The sequence below is a fragment of the Triturus cristatus genome, chromosome 3_1 (assembly GCF_964204655.1).
Source record: "Triturus cristatus chromosome 3_1, aTriCri1.1, whole genome shotgun sequence".
Lineage (NCBI taxonomy): Eukaryota > Metazoa > Chordata > Amphibia > Caudata > Salamandridae > Triturus > Triturus cristatus.
In genome coordinates, this window is record NC_140583.1 from 864,018,651 (window position 1) to 864,043,697 (window position 25,047).

The following is a 25,047-nucleotide window of genomic DNA, read 5'->3' on the forward strand; positions in this document are numbered from 1 at the left end:
CATGTCCAATTTGGCTTTGGTATCCTTTGTTTCAATTGCGTCCACATAAAGGAAAGATCAGTCCATTTGCTAATAGTGAGTTTTTTCCCCCAATCACAGTTCCTCATAACAGAAGAAAGAAAACACAATCGACATTGTTAATCAGATTTACCATTGCGAAAGACGACAATACCCAAACAAAGGAAAAAGGGAAACAAAAACAACCCTGAAAAAAGAATACATGTGTTTCTTGGTGTATTTTTATATTTGCTTCTTCAGATCTCGAAATACACTTTAAAAATTCTAATAATATATCTGAAGGACGGGTGAGGTATACATTCGGGTTCTCACACCATTCCATCTTCATACAACTTTATCAATCCAGTCCAATTATACTCTTAATCTTAAAACCACTCCTCTCACACCAAATTTCAGCCGGTCGTATGAAATGACCCCTAAAAAAAAAAAAAAAAAAAAAAAAAAAAGACTGCTTTATAGAAACAGAAAGTTCCCCACACTATGGCAGCCTCTATCTTTCAGTGGTAAATTACGCCATATTCTTGGATGGTTGCAATTGTCAGCCTTAGTCAGTCGAAGCTTATATTCAGCAGGGCCATTGGCAAGGGGTTGGAGGTAACTCTCCTCTCCATTCCGTCTAATGAAGAATCTTGTTACAACCCCTTGTTAGAAGTAAAAATACTGGGGTGTAACCTGCTCTGGAACAAGATTAGAGTCAGAACAAAAAAAGTTAATGAAGCTTCTGCTTGTAGCTGTGGACAACGTAAAGGCAGAGGGTTAGAGTCAGGCTGCATGACGACTGGTTGCGCTTTTTGTTGGTACGACATCGACCAGTCTCATGCCAGTGTTAGTTCAGGGTCCAACATGGGTGTCACCACCGGATCATCCTCTACCAGGTGAGTCGACACAAGCATTGAGGTGGCTGAACTAGTATGGACCATGGAGCCAGAGTGGATGTCTGCAAAAGTGTCAGTACAGGCTGTTAATAAGTTCCAAGGGGACAGACGACGATGGGGAGAAATGTGTCTGTGGTAAACTGACTGGAGGCCTCTGAGGTGCTGTGGGCCCAAAGGTATGCCAGAGGAAGCCGGAAGCACATTGATAATTTGCAGCATAGCCTCTTTGAAGGCCTCAATTTGCCGTGAGGGGTGGACGATGGCCCAAGAATATCAGGGTGCATTGGGTCCAACTGAAAAATCAGTTTCAAGGCCGGGGATCTCCAAGGAGTGCTACTTACATCGTCGCACCTTCTCTTTGGAGTCAGAATGGCGGGGTGGGTCAAGTCCTCCCTTTGTATTCTTATGTAGTACTTTGACTTTGATCTACTGGATGACTTTGAGCTCGAAGTCGAACAGTCGCTGGAGCAGCCCCTGGACTGAGTCGGGCTTGTGACTTGGAGAGGGATGAGGAGAGGGACCTACGTGAAGGCCAGGATATCTTCTTGTGACTGCGGCATACAAGTTTGCCTCCCAGTTTCAAATCGCCTTCGGGTGCATTAACGCACACTTTTTACATGATTTAAGTCAGGTCCCGAGCTCAGACACCAAAGACACATTTTTTATAGGTCCGTGACTGACAACTACTTTCTGCAGTCATGGCTTCATCTCCTTGTGTTTGCTTTCTTCGCAGGGTATGCCCAGACGTGCGTCCCTTGCTCACTTTGCCACTGGATTCAAGCTAGCCTGGCTGAAGAGGGGTGTTACCCGAAACCAGCCCAAGGATGCTTGTTTCTGGTTCAGGGAAGACCTGGATTGGCAGTTCTGGCTGGACTGTTCCCATGAGGCACAGGATCAAGACTGATTTTCATATAGCTGGGTCTGAACTGAGGTGTCGAAGTGAGCTAAAGAACAATAATGGATTCAACCCAGATCTGTGACTGGGGGGGTGAGTGTCTGAAAAGTTTTAGCTCTCAGTCCATCATCTCCTTGTGTTTGCTTTATAGATTGAAACCTGTAATTTTTAGTGGGGACAGTGTTCCCTTTCACACTGTAAAAAAGTTTGGAAGTGGTAAGAAACTGAAAAATTTGGGAGCAGAGCTCCGGATCCACGCCTGAAGGTGCAAAAATAAAGAAGTTACATCAGTATGCAGGGATGGCACTTATGTGCAGCTTGGCTCTGTCACATTTAGGGAGGTGTGGATCCGATACAGAAGTGCAGGATGCCACTGGTCGGCACACAGGAGCACTGCTATGAAAAAATATACAGATCCAGTCTGGTGAATATTCTAAGGCACCGAATCACTGGTTAGAAATATCCATCAGAAAAGTAGAAAAATGGGACCGGTTGAACATCCAGTCATAAAGAAGTTTTCTGAATTTATACTTCGAAGGTGTAAAACTGTGTTGCCTGCTGAAACTTGGACAGCCTTCCCTTAAATGGGCAGTAGGAAAGCTTTTAATGTCAGTAAAACAGCCTTCTGTTGCAAAAGGTTGATGTGAAGAACCTGTTCTTCTCGTTCAGTTGACACTACATCTTCTTTAAGGCAGTTGTGGTAAATAATGCAGCAGGTGAGAACTTTGAAAAGGAAATCCTTTAGGGGACATCTCAAGCTGATAAGCCAGACCTCACAGATTACATGGATTCATGAGGTTATTAAGGCCAGTATCTTCTGAAACCATCACAAAAGGTGTGGCTTTAGGGTTGAAATTGTACAACAACCTCCATGACACAATTTTCCCAACTTGGACCGCCATCCCATGCTCATATCCAGCACTGTGAAGAAAAACTGCTGACATACTTTTCTCGGGTTACATGGAAGCAGAATCACACCTGAAGAGTGTAAGTGGTATTCTATAAGGAAGTAAATTACATGTATGTTCTACTATACCAAAATGTGGTAGTCACACGTTTTGTTACACAGGTTTAAAAGAAGCAGGTTGTGAGCAGAACACACGAGAATAATTTCTGTTGCCATCCTAAAAAGTGTTTAGCTCTCAATAAAACAGCAATGTATATCTTTCATTCAAGTCTAAATAAAATGTTTTCTTTCACTTTTCAGAGGATGGTTTCCATTTCTTGTAAGTCAATGCGGATTCAGGTCTTCATTCAAACTAGAGTAATCAGAATGTGCCTCTATTGTCACTAGGTTAGGCATGGATTCCACTGATTACCAACATTCCATACAAACCACTTTGTCTTACAATTGCAAGCTTTTGTGAAATAATTTAGCGGTTTCCTTGGCTTGCGTACGCAGAGAAGTTCAAGACTGCACAAAACCTCAGTTAAAAAAACGTGAAATGTTCTGTAACTTCCACAAAAGTATACTCCTTACTTAATAAAATGTACTAAACCATTGCTGCTCTCTTTAACATTAACATATAAAACGTTTTATGCTCGGGTTAATTAAGGATGCCTGCAGAAGAATAAAAAATGAGCCGTAAATCTCGATAAGATAAAAGCCCCTTTCTGTGAATAACCCTCGTGAGGATTAGTAAAGGAAGGATGCAATAAACAGCTGATGATCTTTCCAGCAAGTCACATAACTGGAAGAAGCCCTGAAAAAGTGAACATGAAGAGTTAACAACAGAACAAATGAAGTTTGACATACTCTGTACATGGCGCTTTTTTCATAAACAAATTGCTCACTGTGTTTCTCAGAATATTCACACATCTAAACCATCGGCTACCTTACAGCAGCATTACAAGTAGAATGAGCATACCTGGTTCCCACGGTGCCATCACCGGAGTCTTGACTTCCTGCCTCACTTGGAGTGCTCACAGATTTGGAAGATGGAGACGTTGGAGGAGGGACTAAATAGTGAAACAGACATGTATCCGCTGTTACTACTCGTAGAGGTTGCACTGCTTATGAGGTTTCCAAATCAATTCAACATGAAGTATTTGAAATCATAATAACAGTAAAATTAAAATAGAAAATGATGGAAAAACAAAAGATACATGGATGAAAATGAATAATAGAAAAAAGGGGGAAGAAGACAAAGTTAAAATGGCATGCTTTTCATGCAAATTTCTATATGGTTTTTAATGCATTAGGGTCTCACAATGAAAACATGAATACTATGATATGATCATGTTTGATCTTTGACCGTTATACAGGCTACCCTGACACTAGCATCTAATGGGGAACTGAACTACTCAGACCAAATATACTTCTCAGACATCAGCACTTTCTAAACTAACTTACTCCCTTTACAAGGGAAAGAAAATGGAGCTTAATTAGGACATTTTATTCAGAACTACTGGGACCCCAACTCAAATGGAGACTCATAAAAAAGTGTTCAAAACATGTGTGTAACTGTGTAACTCCAGATGTCTGTCAGTCTAGCGAGACCATTTTCAATATGGTAGTTGTGCGGAATTCTTGCCCACAATGAGAAGCAAAGGGGATACGTACAGCTCCAAAAGGCAACAAGTAGAACCTACATTTATGCACCCATGATCACTGCTAATCTAATCTGTTTACACTCCGTTAAAAATACAGAGACTTCAGAGTGGGCATTCATTGCAAAGAGGGTATCACATAACAAAGCCTGGGTATGCACTTTTGTAAGAATTTTTTTTAAACCCTTCTTTTTATGGGCTAATTGAATTAACAGCACTTTACAACACTCAATAAAGCTGCAAACTACCTTATTTTTTTTACAAGCTCCACAAAAATGTCATATAAACAGTTAATCTTAAACTTTACCTCGGTATGCATATTTGTTTAACCTACTGTGCAGATTTGTGTACGTGAATGGCCATTCCTAACTAAATAATATATTTAAAATTATCCTAAAGCATACCAAGTAACATGTAACATGTAAATGAGTCTTAAAAAATGAGAATATGTCTGGAAATTGATGCATAAAAAGCAGCATGCTTTTGGAAATGAATATATAACAAAATTGCATCATGCAATAGTAACAAAAAACTTTATGGTCACGAAATTAGCTTATTTTTGCATACTTTGCCAATATTCGTCTCATGCATAAAATGTGCATTGGGTAAAAAAAAAAAATAAGTCAAATAAAAACAACTTTCCAACAATCAAACAAATTGTATCTGTGTTCTTAGAAGCGTTTCGAATATAGAACGCGTCTGAATAAAAGTATTTGAAACATTTTAGTCGTACAAAGCTTACACGTTTAAACACACTTTAAATAAATGTACATTAATCATAATTTCAGGCTAGATACGAACAGTTGAAAGAGAGGAAGCACGCCTCGTGTCTACGGTTTTTCTCTTGGCCTGCCTAGCCTCAAAGACGTTTTCCACTAAGATGTAAATGCTAAACGCTCATCCTAAATTAAAATTATAAACGCGATCATTTGCGATGAACGCTTACCATTTACACCTATATGTGTAAAAAGGACGAGGAAATAAGTTTATACATCAAAAACACTAGTTTATACATCAAAAACACAATGGTTTTCACAGTACACCAAATATTAAGACCTGAATTTCCAGAACGGAGTCATCTCTTCCTCACACAAAACATGTTTCGAAAGCACTATCTTTAGACTACTACTGCCATCTGCCGGACAAACGCTGGCCACTGCAGTTAAATGAACACAACCACTTGGCTGCTAGCATTCCTTGCAGTATAAATGTATTTGAGCATATTAAAAAAGGATCTTCAGACTCACTGGTGGCGTAGAGAATTATAGTAGTTTGTAAGTTGCATGTCTTGAGAATAGCAACGTGCATTCTCGTACAAGCTCTGGGAACTGGGGTGTTATCGAACACCGCTAACCAAATTTGACACTTTCTTGTGACTAATGCAGCAAAGCCGCTGTACCAAGTGTGACACTGGTCTGATGCTGTAAACGAGTACTATTATCCCTTAAATCATCCCTCCCACTCTTCAATCATAGCATAAAGAAACAGGCATTGCCACAGCCTAAAGATATAGCGTTGGTCGCCTGCCTTTTATCTTTGTCAATGTTTGCTTTGTTTGTCGAGATTTTACAAAACTTTCTTGCTGGGGAAGCTGCTGGCCGCTACTTAATCTTAAAAAAAAAAAAAAACTGGCTAAAAGTAACAAGCATTGGCATAGCCAATAGGTCTCGCCTTTGGGGCCTTATAAGTATTTAGTTATGCAGCACAATATCCTTGGTGCAACAACATCAACTGTTGCATGGCTAAACACTTTCAATGTCCCAAAGGCAAGACCTATTGGCTATGCCAATGCTTGTTTTCTTGTAGGCATTTACGGGTTAAACAGCCCACTGGTTGAGGGGGAAAAGAAAGTCTTTCAGATGCAAATACCAGCATCTCACTGCTAAGGGACTTACATAAACACTCCTTGGCAAACCAGCGAAAACACGTTGTTTAGCAGAACAAATGTGTCTAGAGACACAGAGAAGGGAAAAATAATGTCTTGTCACCCCTCCTACGGAGCACAACCAGGGTTTAGAAGTTGGTGTGTCCTGTGCTGAACTAGTGCAGTACACGCTGCAGGTGCAGTACACGCTGCAGGGGCAGTCCCACTAGGGCCCCTGGTGTCCATAAAAACACATTTTGAGAAGAAAGAGATTTCACCCGTGAAGGACTAAAGTAATGGTAACTACTACAGACACCATGGGCTCTTACTGAGTAAGGAAAATTATCGATAATTGCCACTTTGTGCCTCAAGCATGGGCACATAAAAAATAATAATAATTTCATGATCCTTTCTCTGATGACTAAGGGTAAAGCGCTTGACTAGGAGGAATTTAAAGGGGAGGGCTCCCCATCAGAGTGTGCGGCATCCACCAACTCCATACTTGACAACATGCTGTGACAAAAATAGAGGTAGGAGTTTTTAGATTTCAAAACAACTAATTAGCATACCGGTGACATCAGCTTAAGTGACACTATAGGACATTTGGCCTAACAAGGCCCTCCAAGAGAATAACATTCTCTTCTTGCTCAAGTATCTGGAGTTTACGCGCTCACACGTAAAATCCACAGTGATCAGATGACTGTTAAAGCTGTAGGGTCTAGCGCCGCTGAAAAGCAGAAACAGAAGGTTTGGCTTTTAGGCTATGCCAGCTAATTCCTAGGGAGCAATGGTTGCTTTACATTATGAGGATGGAAACCGTGGTGTCACACTTCAACACAATCAGCACCCTTGCAAGCCCCCTACCAAATATCTATGACCACTTGGCATACACGTAAAACTTACAGACACAGATCACCGAAAAAAGGGCACACGCAGAAACGATACCTTGAGGAGACTGGACCCATTGGGGGGGTAGGGCGCGCTGTCCCAGATTTCTGCCGTGTGTAAAACCTGCTGCCAACTGCCATTGTCCACTCCCCCATATCCTGGCGCTCTCTTGTAAGCCTCCCTCCAGTGATAAATATGGTTTAGGGAAGCCGATAACTGTTCCTGAGTTTAAATGCCTTCTTCTGAACGCCAGATCACTGGTTAAACACAGCGTGGAATGCTCACTGTTCATAGAGGAACACAACATCAAGATGGCTTTCATTACAGAGTCCTGGACGGATAGCGCCTCGTGGCCAGACATTGTTAACGCTTCTCCCCCAGACTTCCTTTGCCACATGCTGGACAGACATTTAAGGAAGGGGGAGGGCTGGCTGTTATTTATCACAAGAGCCTAGTGCCCTCATTCGAGACTGCCTCTAATATAGCCTGTGAGGCATTGTCAGTCAGTGTGCGATTCGCGCCACAAGATACGTTTAGAGCCATGCTCATTTACCGGCCCCCTGGCCCCAAAGGTGGTTTCTTGGACTCCATTGGGTCGTTGTTGGAGGATGGGTTATGTGCTAAAGCCTTCACAATTCTGGGAGACTTCAATTTCTACCTTGAGGACCCCACTGACCCAGATACCTCAAGACTGGCGCATATTATGATGGGAGGGGACCTTGTACAGCGGGTAGAACGCCCGACTCTTGTGGCCGGACACACCCTGGATGTTCTACTAATTCCACCAATCTCTCTGTATCAGAGGTACTGCCACTTCCCTGGACAGATCATGCCGCTATCATTTTCACTAACTCTCAGACACCCCTCAAACTATCCAAATCAAAGCCCATGGAAAAGATAGCCATTCGGGCTTGGAAAAAAATTGACGGAGTCAACCAAGATAAGGCCCTGCTAAGTTGAGTCCCAAATCTTCCCAGTAATATAGAGGCGGACACGGCGGCCTACGCGAACTGGATTAATACCGCCTGCAACAAATTGGCCCCAATCAAATGGTGTACCCCGAGACGTGGTCTTCCCTCTGCCCCTTGGTTTACTCATAACCTACAGAAGCACAAAACAGACTGTAAGAGAGTGGAGCGGCTATTGAGGAAAGGGTACAGCTTGGCCATTAAGGAAGCATACAAAGCTAGCCTCAAAATCTATAAAAAAAATCACTTCAGGAAGCAAAAAAGGCCCATTTTTCCGAACAGATCACTGAGGGTAAATCCTCTGCAAAGGAGCTCTCCAGAACTGTGACCAATCTCATGAACCCCCGTAAACTGATTACTCACAGCAGTCCAGCTTTCTGTGATGCTCTAGCCTCTTTTTTCTGAATAAAGTAGAGGTCATCTTCTACTCATTCAGCAAACAGGGTGAGGCCAGGGATCTGGCAGTCGGGATAAATGTAATTAACAACTCTTCCACGTTAGACCGGTTTACCCCACTGGAGACCATGGAGGTTACGAATCTGCTGATGGGATGCCGCTCTGGTTCCCCTGTGGACCCTTGTCCGGCTGCAGTAATTGAAAACTCCCCGGAGGTCATTGTTAACACCCTTACCCCCCTATTGAACCTCATACTTGAGGTAGGCCATTATCCTATAGCATGGAATACTGCCTCAATTCTGCCACTGATTAAAAAACCTAAGCTGGAGCCCAGTGACCCTAACAGCTATAGACCCATCTCCCGACTCCCTTTACCAGAGGAAATATTGGAGAAGGCTATTAACATGCAACTTAGTCTTTTCTTTGAAAACAACAATACGCTGGATCCTTCTCAGTATGGGTTCCACGCGGGACACAGCACTGAGCTAGCATTGATCAAAGCCACGGAGGAGGTCCATGAGGCAGTGGACCAGGGAGGCTCAGCCATCTTGATTATGCTGGATTTGTTGGCAGCCTTCGATACGGTCCATCATGATGTGTTGATGGGCCGTCTATCGAAGGCGGGGTACAGGGAAAGGCCTGGAACCTACTGAAATCATTTCTGGCCGACAGAGTACAAACGGTGGATTTAGGAAGGGATAGATCTAAACCGTTCTCCCTGCCCTGTGGAGTGCCGCAGGGGTCATCCCTCAGTCCAACGCTTTTCAATATATATGTAAGCCCGCTGGCTGCCCTCATAAGATCCTTTGGGCTATTACTAACCTCTTATGCTGACGATACCCAAATCGTTCTGTCCCTTCAGCGGGGCAAAGAAGTGGAAATGGCCCCTAGCTGTCATGACTGCATGTTAGCAGTAACTGGCTGGATGTGTGCCAACTGCTTGAAGTTAAATGCAGGCAAAACAGAGGTGATTATTTTTGGGAACAACCCCAACCTCTGGTCTCCAGCATGGTGGCCCAGTGATATGGGCAACCCCCCACTCCCATCGCGGAAAGTCAAGAACTTGAGGGTGATCATGGACAATACACTTACATTTGGGGACCAGGTCAGTGGGGTCGTGTCAACAAGCTTTTTCATGCACCCAAAGGCCTTAGCAAGTTCTTTACCGTCGAACGGGCCCATAGAGTTCCTGGCGGGAGGCCCAAGGTGGGGGCCCCACCAAGGCCGATTGTCGCCCGGATCTTTAATTTCAGGGATCGAGATGCCATACTACAAGCATCGCGGATGGCCGGCCCGCTGCCATTCCAGAACACTACTGTAAGCTTTTATCCGGACTTCACTCAGATGGTGCAAAAGCAGCGGCAAGGCTTCATGGCGGTCAAGAGAAGACTGCGTGAGATGGGACTAAAATATGCCATGCTCTTTCCTGCAAGGTTGCGGGTGGTGTTCGAAGAGCGAACTTTCTTTTTTGAGGCACCCGACATGGTCGGAGACTGGTTGGACACTCTGCCCCAAGGGCGGCCTGGCGTGGAACGCTCTGGTGGCGCAGATGGTGCCGGTGACGAACATTGAACCGGGACTTAAGTACCACGACTCCGATCCCTCCGGGAGGTTGATAGTCCGGGGGGTGGCGGGGGCAGTAGGGGAGCTTTTCCTCCTCTGGGGTTCTTTCCGTAGACTAGTTTTATAAGGGGCGACAGGCACACTGCAAGTTGGGGGGCACTTTAGAGCTTACGCAGGGGTGCAGGGTGGGGGGTGGGTGGGGTTTATTGTTGGGGTTGTTGTTGTTTGTGGTTCTGCAAGGCGTCATGATGCAAGCTCCTGTGGTTCGGGTCGGGTTCCACGTGGGTGGTGGTGGTCTCCTTACATGCTGGGATGGGGGGTAGGGGCCTCAAAATACTCAGTTGGAATGTGAATGGCCTGGGGGATCGTATTAAGCGTGGGATTGTACTGCAATTTCTGAAGAGATGTGCCCCTGATATTGTCCTCTTGCAAGAGACGCACTTGATTGGCAACACGTGCCATGCACTCAATCGTAAAGGCTATAAGTTTGTTGCGCATTCCGGGTTCACCTCGGGTTCCAGAGGGGCGGGAATACTAGTCAGGTCCTCTCTCCCATTTGAGGTTGATTCTACTACCGTAGACGATAGGGGGCGCTTCGCGGCAGTAGCGGGACGGTGGGAGGGCAGGACGCTGGTCCTGGTGTCGGTTTATGTCCCCCCTGCATTGCAGCCCACTACCCTAGCGGACTTAGAGAGGACATTACTGGATCTCCCAGAGGGCGTGTTGGTGGTGGGTGGTGACTTTAATGCGGTCGGCTCAGGCCTGCTTGACAGGCACCCGCAGAGGATTTCGGGGGGGGCTCAGAAGTGGCTTCCTGATTTCATGGATACCCTAGGGCTGGTTGATTGTTGGAGAATGTTGCATCCCACACAACGGCAGTACACTTTCCACTCAGGTGCGCATGGCAGTCTCTCCAGAATTGATTATGTCCTTACTCTGGCTGCACACGCTTCCAGTGTCTCTGAGGCCAGGCACATGGCACGAGGTATTTCTGACCATTCTCCGGTGTGGATCTGTATGGATGTTACCAGAGGAGTGGGTGGTAGGGTGGCCCCAATTAACCCGTGGCATCTTAGAGACCCTGTGACTCGTAGTGAGGTACTTAAGGCGATCGACCGTTATTTTCAAGAAAACCTCGGTTCGGTCACGTCGGCGGTGTCCTTGTGGGAAGCATTCAAAACCGTGATTCGGGGTGAGGCCCTCTCCTTGATTACAGCGGCCAAGCGTCGGAGGGACGCGGAGGTCGCCCAGCTTGAGGCGGAGATCGCAGACCTAGGGCTGGCCCTGGAGGGTGAGGTCGCGGAGGAGGCGCTGCACGAATTGAGCCTTAAGCAATCGGAGTACAGGGCCCTCGTGACTGACGCAGCCAAGGCTCTGAGTAGGGAACAGCGGGGCCGTCTGTACGACGTCGGGGACGAGGCCGGGAAATTGATCGCGTGGCTGGACAAGAAGGAGAGGGTCAATCGAGTGGTGCCGGACCTAGTGACGGAGGCTGGCGTCCTGGTCACGGAGCCGGAGGACATAGTCCAGTGCTTTGCGGATTACTTCCGCACGGTCTATACATCCGTGTCGGACAGGCCTGTGGAGGACTCGTGTGCGCTCCTGCGCGATCTCGCCCTGCCTTGCCTCTCCGACGTGGACAGGGACGACCTTGATGGCGACATCACGGTCGATGAGATTGCGGGGGCGATCCGTTCTTTGCGTCCGGGCAAGGCCTCGGGTCCGAATGGTCTGCCCATTGAGCTCTACAAACTCCAGCCGGACAAGATCGCTCCGCATCTACGAGCCATGTTTGTGGAGGCGCGGGCGACGGGTTCCCTCCCGCTCGACCAGCGCCTGGCAATGATCGTGGTCATCCATAAAGATGGCAAGCCTAGAGACAGGTGCAGTTCATACCGGCCGATCTCGCTCATTAACGCTGAGCCGAAGATCCTTGCTAAAATCCTCGCGAACCGGCTAGTCAGGGTGATCGGTGACCTGATCCACCCCGACCAATCTGGATTCATCCCACATCGGAATACTGCGTTGAATCTTAGGCGCATTCATGGTGTGATCGCAAGGGTCGGGACGATGCGGGAACCGGCCGTGGTGGCGGCGCTCGACGCAACGATGGCGTTCGACACGGTTGAGTGGGCATATTTGTGGGCCGCGCTCGCGAAGTTCGGCTTCGGGCCCGGATTTGTGGGCTGGGTGAGGCTCTTATACGAAGGACCTCTCGCCAAAGTTGCGGTTAACGGGAGGGCCTCCAATCCCTTCGACTTGGGAAGGGGTACCAGGCAGGGTTGTCCCCTCTCGCCGCTGTTGTTCGCTCTCGCCCTTGAGCCGCTAGCGGCATGGATACGGTGGCACCCAGACGTGAGGGGGATTCGCTGGTCCCCCGATCACGAGGACCGCATTTCCCTCTATGCCGACGACATTCTGCTCTATCTTACCTCACCCCGGAAGTCCCTTATAGTTGTCTGCGACATCTTGACTTCCTTCGGGAGGAACTCGGGGCTCACCATCAACTGGGGTAAGTCATACCTGTACGCCCTGTGTGGAGACGCTCCGGTTCCCCCGCGGAATTGCCCGATCCAGATCGCCCGGGAGGGCTTTCAGTATCTTGGGATCTATATTTCAGCCGACCCCACGGTACGCTATGAGCGAAACCTGCTCCCTCCGTTGGCGCGCCTGCGGCGGGACGTGGCAGGCTGGAGGCGGCTGCCGCTTTCCCTCCTCGGTCGTGCGGCGCTCTTTAAAATGATGTCGCTTCCCCGCTTTCTCTATGCCCTGCAGAACACCCAGGAGCTGGTCCCGGCCAGTTACTTTCGGGAGGTTGAGAGTCTACAGCGTTCGCTGCTGTGGGACGGCCGCCCGCGTATAGCGATAGCAAAACTAACTCTCCCTTGGTATGACGGGGGTATCGCGCTTCCCGACATCCGGAGATACTATTGGGCCTCCCAACTGAGCGCAGTCAACCACGGAGTCTACGGTCCTGCGCTTAGCCCCGGCTTCGCTATGGACCGGTGGTTGTTGCGGGGTGGTGGCTACTATAGAGCACTTTATTCAAGGGCCCCGGCTGGATCCCTCACGGGGCCGACCGGGGTGGCGGTGCACGTGTGGAAGGCAGTCACGAACTCCCTGGGGTGGAAGGATAGACTCACACTGGCCACTCCGCTGTTTGACTCGGACATGCTGGGGAAACTCTGGAACTCTAAGGGTTTCGACAAATGGGACCTGATTGGTATCTCCAGGGTGGGGGACATGCTGGCCAAGGGGCGGATTAAGTCGTTTACAGAGCTGCAGACGGAATATGCGCTAGAGGGCACGGAATACTTCCGATACGCGCAGGTACGTCATGCGCTGCGGTCGGTCCTCGTTGAGGGGGAGAAGGTGCCCGAATCCTCTCCGTTGGAGGACCGGATCTTGGACGGCCATGTGCCGGAGAGCACAATCTCTCTCATTTACAAGAAGCTGGTGAACGTCCGTACCGATCTCCTCCTGGGGGTGCGAGACCAGTGGACTAGAGACGGTCTTGAGCTGGACGATGAGGACTGGCAGTGCGCTGTCTCCTCCCCGAAAGAGGTTGCCATCCCCGCCAGGCTGCGGCTGGTCCAGCTTAAGATACTCCACAGAGTCTATGTCACTGGCCCCCGGTTGGTCCACATGGGTTTCTCCGAGGACGGGCTGTGTAAGAGGGGCTGTGGGATGGTGGGCACCTTTCTGCACATTATATGGGAGTGTGGTGTGATTGCGGAATTGTGGAAGCAGATTCATGTTGTGATGCAGGAGGTCACGGGTATTGTGTTGCACTCAGAGGCGCGGCGCTGTCTCTTGAACGTGTGGGGCCCTACAGACTACGATGCTGCGCAGACTCAATGGGTGACCCTTGGTAATATGGTGGCCAAGCGGGATATTGCACGATTGTGGGGATCCCCTAGCCCGCCCACCCTGGATGCATGGAAGAACAACATGGACTGGTGCATGTTTCGGGAGAAAACAGTGTATTGTGCACGGGGGAGGCCCAAGAAATGGCACAAGGTGTGGGGGGGGTGGAACCAGTATAGGGGGTACATCTGCCTGCCTCCTGCCACTGACCCGCCAGAGGAGCACCTTTCCCCCTAGCCCCACTTCCGACTTGAGTTTTGCGGATGAAATCTGATAGAAAGTTAGTGCCTCTGCCTCTCCCTCCCCTCCACACTTGAGGGCTGATCTGATGGTGGACATGGGGCCGCCTCATCGGTGGGATCTGACGCGAACACATGATGTATATTGCCTTGCTCGTTATGTTTTTCTTTAAAAATTGAAACCTTTTTTCTCTCCTGCATGACAGCTATAGAAGACTACATATGTTGATTGACGAGCTGCCGAACCTCCGGGTTGTCGGCTGAATAGCTGTGTATTTGAAATATCCGAATAAAGGTTTTTAAAAATTAAAAAAAAAAAAAAAAAAAAAAAACAAGCTTTTTCATCCTGAGAACCCTGAGGAAAATAAAATTCTTCCTCGCTGAAGAAAGTTTTAGAACAGTTGTCTCAGCCCTCATTCTGTCCCGTCTGGATTATAGTAACAGCCTGTACCTGACCATTCACAAGAAGCATCTAAACTGGTTACAGATGGTGCAGAATGCGGCGGCTAGGCTGCTTACTGGCATTCCTAGGTTTAGTTCGGTCAGAAATGGCCTACGTTACCTTCACTGGCTCCCGATAAAACAACAAGCTCAATTCAAGGCCCTCTGTACGGGCTTTAAGTCCCTGAGGGGGATCGGCCCTGATGACCTAAAAAAGCGCATTCAATGGTATGTCCCTGGGAGAATGCTGCGCTCATTGGAAGCAAAGCGGGTGATTGTTCCTAGAGCTAAAAAGGTTAACTGGGGCGGAAGGAGTTTTGTCGAAGGAGCCACCAACGCCTGGAACGACCTTCCTTTACATCTAAGGACTGCAACGGAGCTTCTCTCGTTTAGGAAAGGTCTGACAACTTGGTTGTTCTCAGTTTAGTCTCAGTCTGGGCTCAGGGGCAAGGGTACCAGGTAGAAAGTGCTCAGCACCAGGACATCCTTGGGTAACAGTGCGCTTTAGAAGCCTAAATAACATAATATACACCCTCACCACAGGACGGACTGTACATAAAAGAAACCCCAGCCCTGATGTAGCCTGTAGCTAGTGCCGGGTTTCACGGAACGTCTTCATACCTGGGTGAAAGCCAGACCTCACACTTGCATTAATAAAAGATTCCGAACGCTTCTCTGACATGGCGTGCCTGCATAAATTAAGGTCAGTGTGTCAACAACAGAACAAAATGTTAACAGTAGTTCCAAATACTGTGACTCGAGTTTTCATTGGTAGTTGGCGGAGTCTGTCCACAAGAAAAGAGTGCCAATGTTGACACCGGACATCCTTCTGACCAAAGCCGCCGGGAGCACAGAGGGCGGCGTTGAGATGTATTCTGGCTCCAGAGGTGTCACAGCAGCAGGGACTGACACAAGGAGCAGCTCTACGACATGAAATGAGCCACACAGAGAATGCCCGGAGGAGGCAACCCCTGTTGTGCACACCTCTACTTTTGCACACCCGTGTGGATAAGATCCAGGCCAGTGGAATTATGCGGCAAAGGAAGACCCATTTAAGCAGCAGGGTTAGGTAAATTATACAAAACGAAATGCCAAATTATGTGGCACAATTTTTGATAGTATTACGTAATTATTGTGTCCTCTGTGCCAGTTAACTCTGCCTTGATAAAGGTTTAACCTCCTTACTACCTCATTAACAACTAAATACAATAAGCAGTTTAAAGGTTATCAGTCTAGCTTTACAAAGGTTATCCACAGCGCAGCAACACCAAGCCACATTCTTAGTAACTTTTGATACGCTTGAAACAACATGTTTTGGTTGACATCTGCAAACGTAAAGGTTGTATATTCCATCGATGGGACGGCCACTTAACACTTCTTGTGTGTCTGGGTGCGAGGCATAGGTATGTCTGAAGTGTGCATTACTGCACATATCAGGTCTGACGGAGTATGCATTGCTTCACAGCGCTGGAAAACTCAGGACTCAGCTTGCTGGGCTAGAAGAGCTGGGTTAGCACATGCTTGCATGTGGTAAATGTAGTCACAGCTGTTGCATGGACGTATACAGTTGGTTCTGCAGAATATGCGGTCATAAGTAGAGGAGAGTGAGGGAGCAAATGCCTAGAAGTGAAAGATGCAGAAGTGTGTTGCTGAGAATGACACACCGCCAATTGGTTGGCCTTTGATTCTGTGATGCATTTAGGTGTGTGCATAAGGGTTTGGTGAGATTAGTCTGGGACTGTGTATGGGGCATGCAGATAGAGCAAGGGTTCTAAGTGGGCTTTTGACATGGGATGACTGACACTGTGAAGGATGAAAGGGGAAGGACTTGGACGTATGTGTTTTAGTAGGAGTTGAGGAATGTAGTTTTGAAGCTTAGGTGACCGTCTGGTATCTGCGTCCTTATGGGCAGAAATTAGGTACTCTGACTTAACACATAGCCTTCTTTATGGCCGTTGTTTTTTTGTTGGTTTAACAAGTATGAGTGGGGCGTGCGAGAGAGAGAGGGGGAGCAGGAGGTGAGCCTGCGAGTGGTGCGCACGTGCACGCTTGGTAGAGCAGTCTGCTCATTTTCAAGCACTGCACTCGTGCTTGTGGCGCGCCGCTGCTCGCTCCCGCAAGGTGGATGCCGCCACAAGCACGAGTGTGTGCTTGAAAATGAGCAGACCGATGGCTAAAGGCCCTCCTAGAGCAGCGCATGCGCGCTGCCAAGGCGAGACCTAAAAAGCATACATTGTCAGAGAATTCCCTAGCATTGAAGGCTGCCAATAATACGGTGAATTTAGCCAATGGCTGATTGAAGGGAGAAAATCCTACAGCCCCATGCTGCAGGGGGCTGAAGAAAACAGTACAGCAGACCAATGGATGAAGAGGGCTGCTGTTAGCCCCTATATTACACATAACGTTTTAGTACAATAAAATATCAATTTTAAATTAAATCGAGAAACCCTTTACCACCCTAGCAATTAAGCTTTAACCTGAGGAGAGAGACTTAGACTGCCCTTCCTAATTTGCTTACTATCATCGTTGATACCAAGGATCTAGGAGGCATTGCCCTGTTAATGTTTTGGACCTATTGGTGGCCTTCAACATCCTTGATCACAGCTTTCCTTATTCAAAGAATGAGAGCGATGAGTTGTTGGAGGCAGCAGTGGAAAGGTTTTCATCTTTGTGTCCCTGCTATTGTTTAATGTTTATATTAAACCTCAAACAAGACATCGTATGCTCCACTCAATGTTAAATTTCACAACTATGCTTACGATACACAAGTGTTGATTAACAAATCTAGCCATAATGGAATTGGCAGCAAGTAGATATCGAGGTCTTCAGTTTCATAAAACAAATAGATGGACTCCAACTTTTTGAGTCTCAATGAGGGTAAGTCTGTGTTCTTAGTGATAAACCCGACTCTTAAAAGAAATAAAATCAAGAGCTCCTTTCTAGTTTAAAGGTAAATCTAAATCTAAAGGCAAGGTCAAAACTTTGTTCACACAATGTATCAAGGCAGCCAAGCTAATGCAGTCATTTCACCTACAAAGCCATCATCTTTCACATAAAGTGGCCTGAGAAATATATATTCACTTTAAGTAGAGCCCTATTGAGCTCATAAATCAGGGCACGACCTCTACATCAAAGATTCTAAAACTGCAGATTCTGCAAAGTTCGGCAGTGAGGACTATAAGAGATGCTACTCCAAGAAGATAAATTACTTCTACCCCTGCCTGTTCTATTTAAACGACCCATCGAATGTCTACCAACTGGTGGGAGAGCTCTGTCCATAGGTAGAATGCCGTCCTCGAACCACACACAATAAGAGAACAACAGTTCTAAACCAAGGGGACAGGGTCAAAATTAACCAAATAAAAGGAAATTCCACCAGGCACCTAATCTTATAAAATAACACACATGGGATAGTTTGAATATAAGTTCTTACGTAAACTCAGGGGATCATCAGGTGTCTGTTGCCTGCATGTGGGGCACTATGTGTTTGACCAACAGGAATGCCCTGTCTCTACACACCCTATCAACTCAATGCTACATGGAAAATTCTTGCCTGTGGTCCCATGTATACTATCATATCTTTGCTATTGTCCATGCAGTCCTGGTTTGCTGCTTCTGGAGTTTGTTATATTTATCCAGTTGCATATTGCTTTATTTTTTATTTCTTCCCACTTCACACCACCCTGAGAAATGTCAGAACGTTATGTAGCCTACTTGCCTTTGCGGTGGACATAAGAAGATTATTTATTCATGAATGATGCCCTCATTTAGTATGCTTGTATCCTAGTGTATTCTTATGTATACTGTTCCCTTGCATATTGACATCCCTGCTGACTCAGGACTGTGAATTTTTGTTGAGTTACAACTAAGGGTCTGATTACGATGCAGTCGGAAAAGGCTCCGGCATTTGGTCGGAGCCTTTCAGACAGCATCGTAATTTGCCGGTCAGATTCCTTTCCGCCCACCTCATTACAATAGAGGCGGTCGGAAAGGAATCCGACCAGCCATCCCAACTGGCTTCTGACGGGCTTGGAGAGCCAGTCCGCCAGTCGGAATACTGTCCGTAATCCCAAGAGCGGCTCTTTCTGCCCTTGGGATTATGATGTCGGGTTTCAGCAGCCTTTCCGTGCCGACCTTTCTGACACAGAAAGGCTGTCGGTACATGACTTTGGGGGCCCCTCAGCAGGGCCCCCATGGGTGCATAGCCTCCGGTTGGAGGCCGTGCCCCTCAGTTGATCCCTGTACCCAGTGACAGGCACCTATGGGGTGCAGGGATGAACTGCACCTCCTGTTTCAAAATGGCAGCATGCATTCGGGCCGGAATACATGCTCCCATTGTAAAGTTTAAGACTACAACTGAACAGTGTCCGGTCACATCCTAGTTAGTTGGTCGGGAGGAAGCATGAGTGGCCAATTCTGACGACAAAGCACTGTGCCCCAGCTTTAATCCCTCTTGCCACCACTTTGGTGACTGCAGCCTTTCTCTACCTTCATGACCTGATGGGTGGGCCGGGGTGGTAAACTGATCTTGCGTAGGGTTGTGGGCTCGAGTTATGCAAAAAGCACAGAATTTGAATGTAAGGTGCCCAGAACCATGGAGCACATTCAAAACAGGACATGACATGCTTGCATTTGCTCAATCGTTGCAGTGACAGCATCCCTGCTGTCCAGTGCGCCCATCCACCCACTGAGAGATCTCACAGCTCAAGGGAACATTAAATGAGTAACTTGTTAAAGTAGAAATAAGCCGGCTTGCCTCACTTTTAGAATAACGGTTGTTCCATAACAGTTTACAAGCCTCTAAGCCCCCAACTCCCTTGAGGAACCTTTGAAACACTCTGCTTCACATCTTGGAGGATCAACTGCTGAAAAGGTTGTACTTAGTATTCAGTTATCAGTCCCCGGTAACAATGGCATCAAAACAAAAAAAAAAGGACTCATATTCTTACAAATGTAGCCAAGTAACCTGATTACCCCGCGTCCACCAAGACTGTTCCGACAGACCAGAATAGGCCAAAGCACATGCTGCTTGTGTTCCTGTACAGAGCAGAAATGGCCTAATTGGTCAGGCTTCCATTTTTTGAGGTGGGGCCAATGTTCAATTGCATAGGTTTAATCACGATCTGTAAAGACTTACCCTGACCAAAGGGATAGTGGGGCATTGTGAAAAACATAACTTTTTATCGTACTTCATAAAAAGAAAATTACAAAATACAATGACCTGAAGAAAAAAAACATTCAGCAGCAGAAATGTAATGGTAGACCATGCTATGGCCCAAAATACAGTTGAACATCAAATAAGTGTAATTTAAAAACCGTTTTAAAGTGCTCCAAGGAATGAGCATCGACTGTGAAATTAACTGCTTGGGAAGTTCTACAAGCAAGGAGCCAGCAGTCAAAAAGTTTGATCCAACTATATTGCATGCCTAAATTTAAGGATGCCCATGCTGTGGTAATGCATGCAACCTGTAGACCTGGAACCCCCTACATATTATCCCTCAAGAAACAACTTATCTATTAATATGAAAGCATATCCAAACAAAAGGGAACACTTTGGAACTTGACAAAAGAGTTAGACATTGCGTACACATCTAGAGTTTTATGGTTCTGAGAAGGTCGCAATTAAGCTAGTCCGTTTTATTTCCTGCATCAAGATAGGAGTCGCAGATATGAAGCTGCAAACCATGGAAGGCAACAGGCATAATTTCTGTTTGTGCCTCTGGCGCACAGGTTTACTCTTACATCAATGTAGCCCATGCCACAAGAGCAATACTGTTATTGTTATCAGAAGACACAAGAAAAGAAAAGCAATATAAATTTACTTCAAAAGTTGAACACAATTTACCTTAGTGCTAGAAAAGAACAGTTTTGATAAATAGCATTTGTTCATCTAAAGGGCTCATACTAAGACTGCACAAGCTTTTTACTGAGACTATGGCCATGCCTGGGGACTCCTCAGAAGGGGAAATTAGTCCCTCCAAATCCCAGGAAGAGGAACTTGAGAGGGGGTGGGGGATTTGTTGCAAAAGTTGATCCAGGCCGCATCATCTCTTGGACTGGGGTGTCTTTACATGCAAATCCAAAAGTTGCATGCTTGCCTCAGCAAATCGCAGAAAGGGACTTGTGATCAATCTCTCATCCAGAAGTGATGACTAAGTAGTGTTGTGAGAGGAATATCCAGTTAAAAGGAAGAAAATCAGTAAAACCCTATCAGGCCCATTTTGGGTGCTGATCCATTGGTTAGAAAGGAATAAACTGAGCTTTCAGGCTCCTCTCAGGATTACTTGGAAAAACTCCACAGAATTATTTTATTTCGAAAATGAGCGTATCTCATACACAAGCCGTGCCCAAACACAACACAAATCGAGGTGCCGCAGAAGCAGTAAGGATGAGACAAAGGAGGATAATGAATTAGGTTACAGTAATGCCAAAGCCAAGAAAGAAGAATCTCACAGGCAAGTGCAGGAATGTGCAAAGCTTTGTCACGGATATACTTCCAATAAACCAAAGAAAGAGAGGATGAGAATGTGGTATCAAGTCCAGAGCTGCCGACTTTGAAAATGGGGAACCAGGTTCAGGTCTCGGCGTCTACTCAATATCTTGAGATTCTGGGCAAATCACGTCACCTCCCCTTCCCTACCCTAAAAATGAATGTGACCTTGTGTAATGTAACTGGTGCTCCTGTAAAGCGATCCAATACCTTCAATAGAAAAGAAAAATAAAGGAAATGGAAATGTAAAACTGTAAAAGCAGAGCTGAATGCGCCTGACAGCCAGGGGCCCTCAAATGCTAACTACATGTTTAATCCTGAAGACCTGCAGCATCCTAAGCCTCCTGAATGGGTGCACATGGCCAGGGTAGCTGTTTATGTGCAGGAATGGCTCAAAAAGATAAAGATGTATGTATTAACACGTAGGCAGCATGCCCCAGACAAGTTACTAACACCAGTGAATTACTTCCAACGCACTGCCCTTAAGTATGTCAAAAATCTGAAAAAAGGTCTTTAAATCACAGAACGCTTATCAAAAACTACTTATCTGGCCTGCCCATTAAGGAAAACACTGTCAATGGCAGTGTCAAGCCCATAGTCACTATTGTTGACCCCAAAATAAAGGGAGTTTGTGACCAGGGGGCTGTACGCCCTGTGGGCTATCCTAATTGCTCAAAGTTTGTAAAAATGGGCCAAGTGTCTTACTGAAGACTCATGACAAGCTGGGAAATGTAACCTCTTTAGAACTCGCCCATAGCACTAGAATGATAATTTGGGAGTCCCTTTGTGAAAGAATAGAGTTAAATACTTAAGTACCTCGAAACTCTAAAAATAAAATCACAGACTTTTCTGTACAAGTCATTACCTGCGAAGGTTTTGTACAGACCGGTCATGGAAGGCACCACTCATCCAGTCAAGGGCCATTCACTTTCAACAAATGCCATACTACAGCTAAAGGAGCAACCAGAACAAATATAACCCATTCTTCTATAGAGGCAGTTCATGGGTCAGGAGGAACATGTAGGAACACCTATGTGCTCTCAACTGAGCCCTTCTTCTCTTTTATTGGATTAGATTAAAACCATCTAGAATATTCAGACTATACAGGATTTTCACATCGAGTCTATGGACTATCAGTCCAGGTGAGTCCTCACAAATCCATGATTCCTTTAAGAAATTATTCTGGTGTTTCAAACAGTGAAGGACAAAGGGATAATTAATCAGTCTTGTCTGCACCTTAGAGATTTTGATATCAGTATACTTTAAACGAAGATGAAAGAGAAACACTTTCCCACAGTAACAAATTTGATAAACAAGTGGCTCATCTTCAGACTCTTCAAGATCACAGGCACGCATCTGTTGGTAAATTATCTCACAGAAAACAACAGACACTTTAGATGGCTAGTCTCACTAGCCAACCTAGTAGTACCCATCTTCGTGCCTTTATGGAAGTTTCTTCAGCTCGATAGGACCAATAGGTGTAGTAGTTTTTTTCCTCTTCCATTCTGTTTGCACAGCACATCTCTGAACAGCTCAAACTAATAGCAGCAACTCTGCTGCTTGATAGTTAAGTTTACTTAAACAATGTAATCGTTTAATAGGGGAGAGGATGTAGCTCAACGGCTAGGGCAGTCGATCTCAAATCTGGGGAACTGGGTTCTAGTCTCGGCAATGACGCTCAATATCCTGTGACTCTGGGCAAATCACTTAATCTCACTGTACCTAAAAAAATGAATATGTCCTTGTGTAACGCAACTGGTGCTGAAGCGCTCGGATTCCTTATACCTTCGGGTCAAGTTTGTGCTATAATAAACAATTCGGGGTGGAGGAGTGAGGGCACATGCAGGGGGCCAGAGATGTCTTAGAAGGTTTACGCTTCATCATAACATAGGTGGCAATTGGATGTCATTTCAATGAGAATAATAAGAATTGTGGTGTGTGGGACAGATTTGATAACTGCAGACAAGATACAAAACATCAATAGATGGATCACAATGGTTCTCAGAAGGCATGTCATCTCACCAAAGAATCTCGTTCAAAAAATGGGCATTCGATCTCCTTCAGTTCAAGTCTAATCCCTAAACTGTTTGGAGACAGAAGACTCGGAAAATGCAAAATACTTCATCTGTTGATGTATTATTAGCTCTGATTGAATAAATAAATAAATACTTCATCTAAAGAAGAGGCTATGTTAAGGGGTGATGTCTCTTTGCCCCCTCGATAAGTGATACTGTTATGGCAGTTAGATCATATGATGGCTTTTAACAGCCTGGCCAATTTTGGCAGCTTCCCGGACATCAGATGTTCCTCATTCAGGCCGAGATGCTATATGTGACCAAGAACAATGATAGCACATAAATTATCCGGAATTATTGTTTGGGTCCTTTTCTGACAAATGCCTGGCCATTGCTTCGACAGACACCATCTCAGCAGTGTATTACATCAACCACTTTGGTGACAAAGTTGAAATTAGACCTGGCCAAAGGTTTCTAGTGTCATTGTTTCGACAGAATTGTGGTCTATCAAAGCAGAGTATCTGGCTGGTCTATCCAATTCAGTGCCGAATAGAAATTTGGATAGCTTGTGGACACGAGGACTCGGATGATGGATTGGGAGAGCTTTCTGGTTCTGAAGGATTCAAAGAGTCTCTTTCAAGCCAGATCGGTTTCCCCTCAACCTACAACTCCAAACTTTTTACAGCTGTCTACATTAACTGTTGATGAATCACAAGCATATTTGCCAGGTCTGCCATGACAATGATAAAATGCTGTTGGTATCAATCTTCCAAACATTGGGTCTTGTTTCGCATATCCATACACATCAGTCTGAACACTGAGTATGGAGAAGCTTCTATCTCTACCAACATATTGCAACTCCTTTTTTTAAAGAAAATTAGGGTCGTTACTGTCACACATTTTTGTCCTGTTTCATGGACTTGTCCAAATAGACCCCAGAAGGAACTTGGTAAGCCAGTGGGGCTTGGGATCAATTTCATGTTGAAACTCAGCTCCTTCAGTAAAGACTTAAAATAAGCACATTCCAATGGGAGATGGGAAAACTGCCATCATCTTCAATACGAACCAAGTCTTTTCATACATATAGTTAAACATCTCAATCTATATGAGTCTATACTTAATAGGACAATAATCAATGACAGCTATCAATTTTATATATACCTCTGGGAGTTCCCCATCAATTATCTCATCCTCCCAAGAAACCTTATTTAATCACTACAATTTGGACAATGTAGATATTACTTTCTCTACTGTTTAAATTGACATTTTATGGCTATACATTGGATTTCTCTGGCAGTTTCAGAAAAGGGCTTTTAACCCAACAATAAAAAATGACAATCGCCTTTTTGCTCAATTTGGCTTGAGCATTCCAATGAAAGATGTAGTATGCACTCAGGAGAAAGTATCTAAATTTTGTTGTAGGTAATACAGTTAAGGATTTAATGAAATAGTTTTGAATGTGGTATTTTAAACACAGTGCATTATTCCAAGTAAAATAGGGAGTAGTACAGCACAGTGAAGGTTTTGATCTCAAGAAAGCTCTATCCACTTTACTGTCTTTAGTAAATGCTAATGTCGTCTGAAAGGCAATAATGTGCTTACACAGTGCAAAAGAATGTTAGAGTGCTTTTCAAACTTTATAAGAGGAGCTCTTCACTAAGAGTCTAGGATATAAAATCAAAATCAGCACTCCTCCCACCTCTGCCAAAGGTATGCAACAGCTCACTTATTATTGCTTTAGTTCACAGTGATGGAAAAAGGGTCATATTGTTCAACTGTTGAAGAAACCCAACGCTGATCAATCCATCCTTTTGCTGTTAAAATCCTAGAGAAATATTTTTTATTTTTTCAGATCTCCAGCTATCTGGTACAAAACCATCTTTTGAACCTCGTTCAGTCTGGTTTTCGAACAGGTTATAGTACTGAAACTGCATTGGTGTCAGGTGCCCCAAGTATGCTTGTGGACAAGGCTAGTCCA

The 25,047-nt window shown here is 45.6% G+C and overlaps 1 protein-coding gene across 4 annotated transcripts in view; it reads right to left on the bottom strand.

The window, feature by feature from the left end:
• The window catches only part of DYNC1I2 (dynein cytoplasmic 1 intermediate chain 2), a 338,688-nt gene that overhangs the window by 199,493 nt on the left and 114,148 nt on the right, over positions 1-25,047 (bottom strand). For all 4 annotated transcript variants that reach the window (XM_085645306.1, XM_085645305.1, XM_085645304.1 and 1 more), the window contains exon 4: positions 3,657-3,747. In XM_085645306.1, the coding sequence (XP_085501432.1) occupies positions 3,657-3,747 (91 nt within the window). The remainder of the gene's footprint in view (positions 1-3,656; positions 3,748-25,047) is intronic.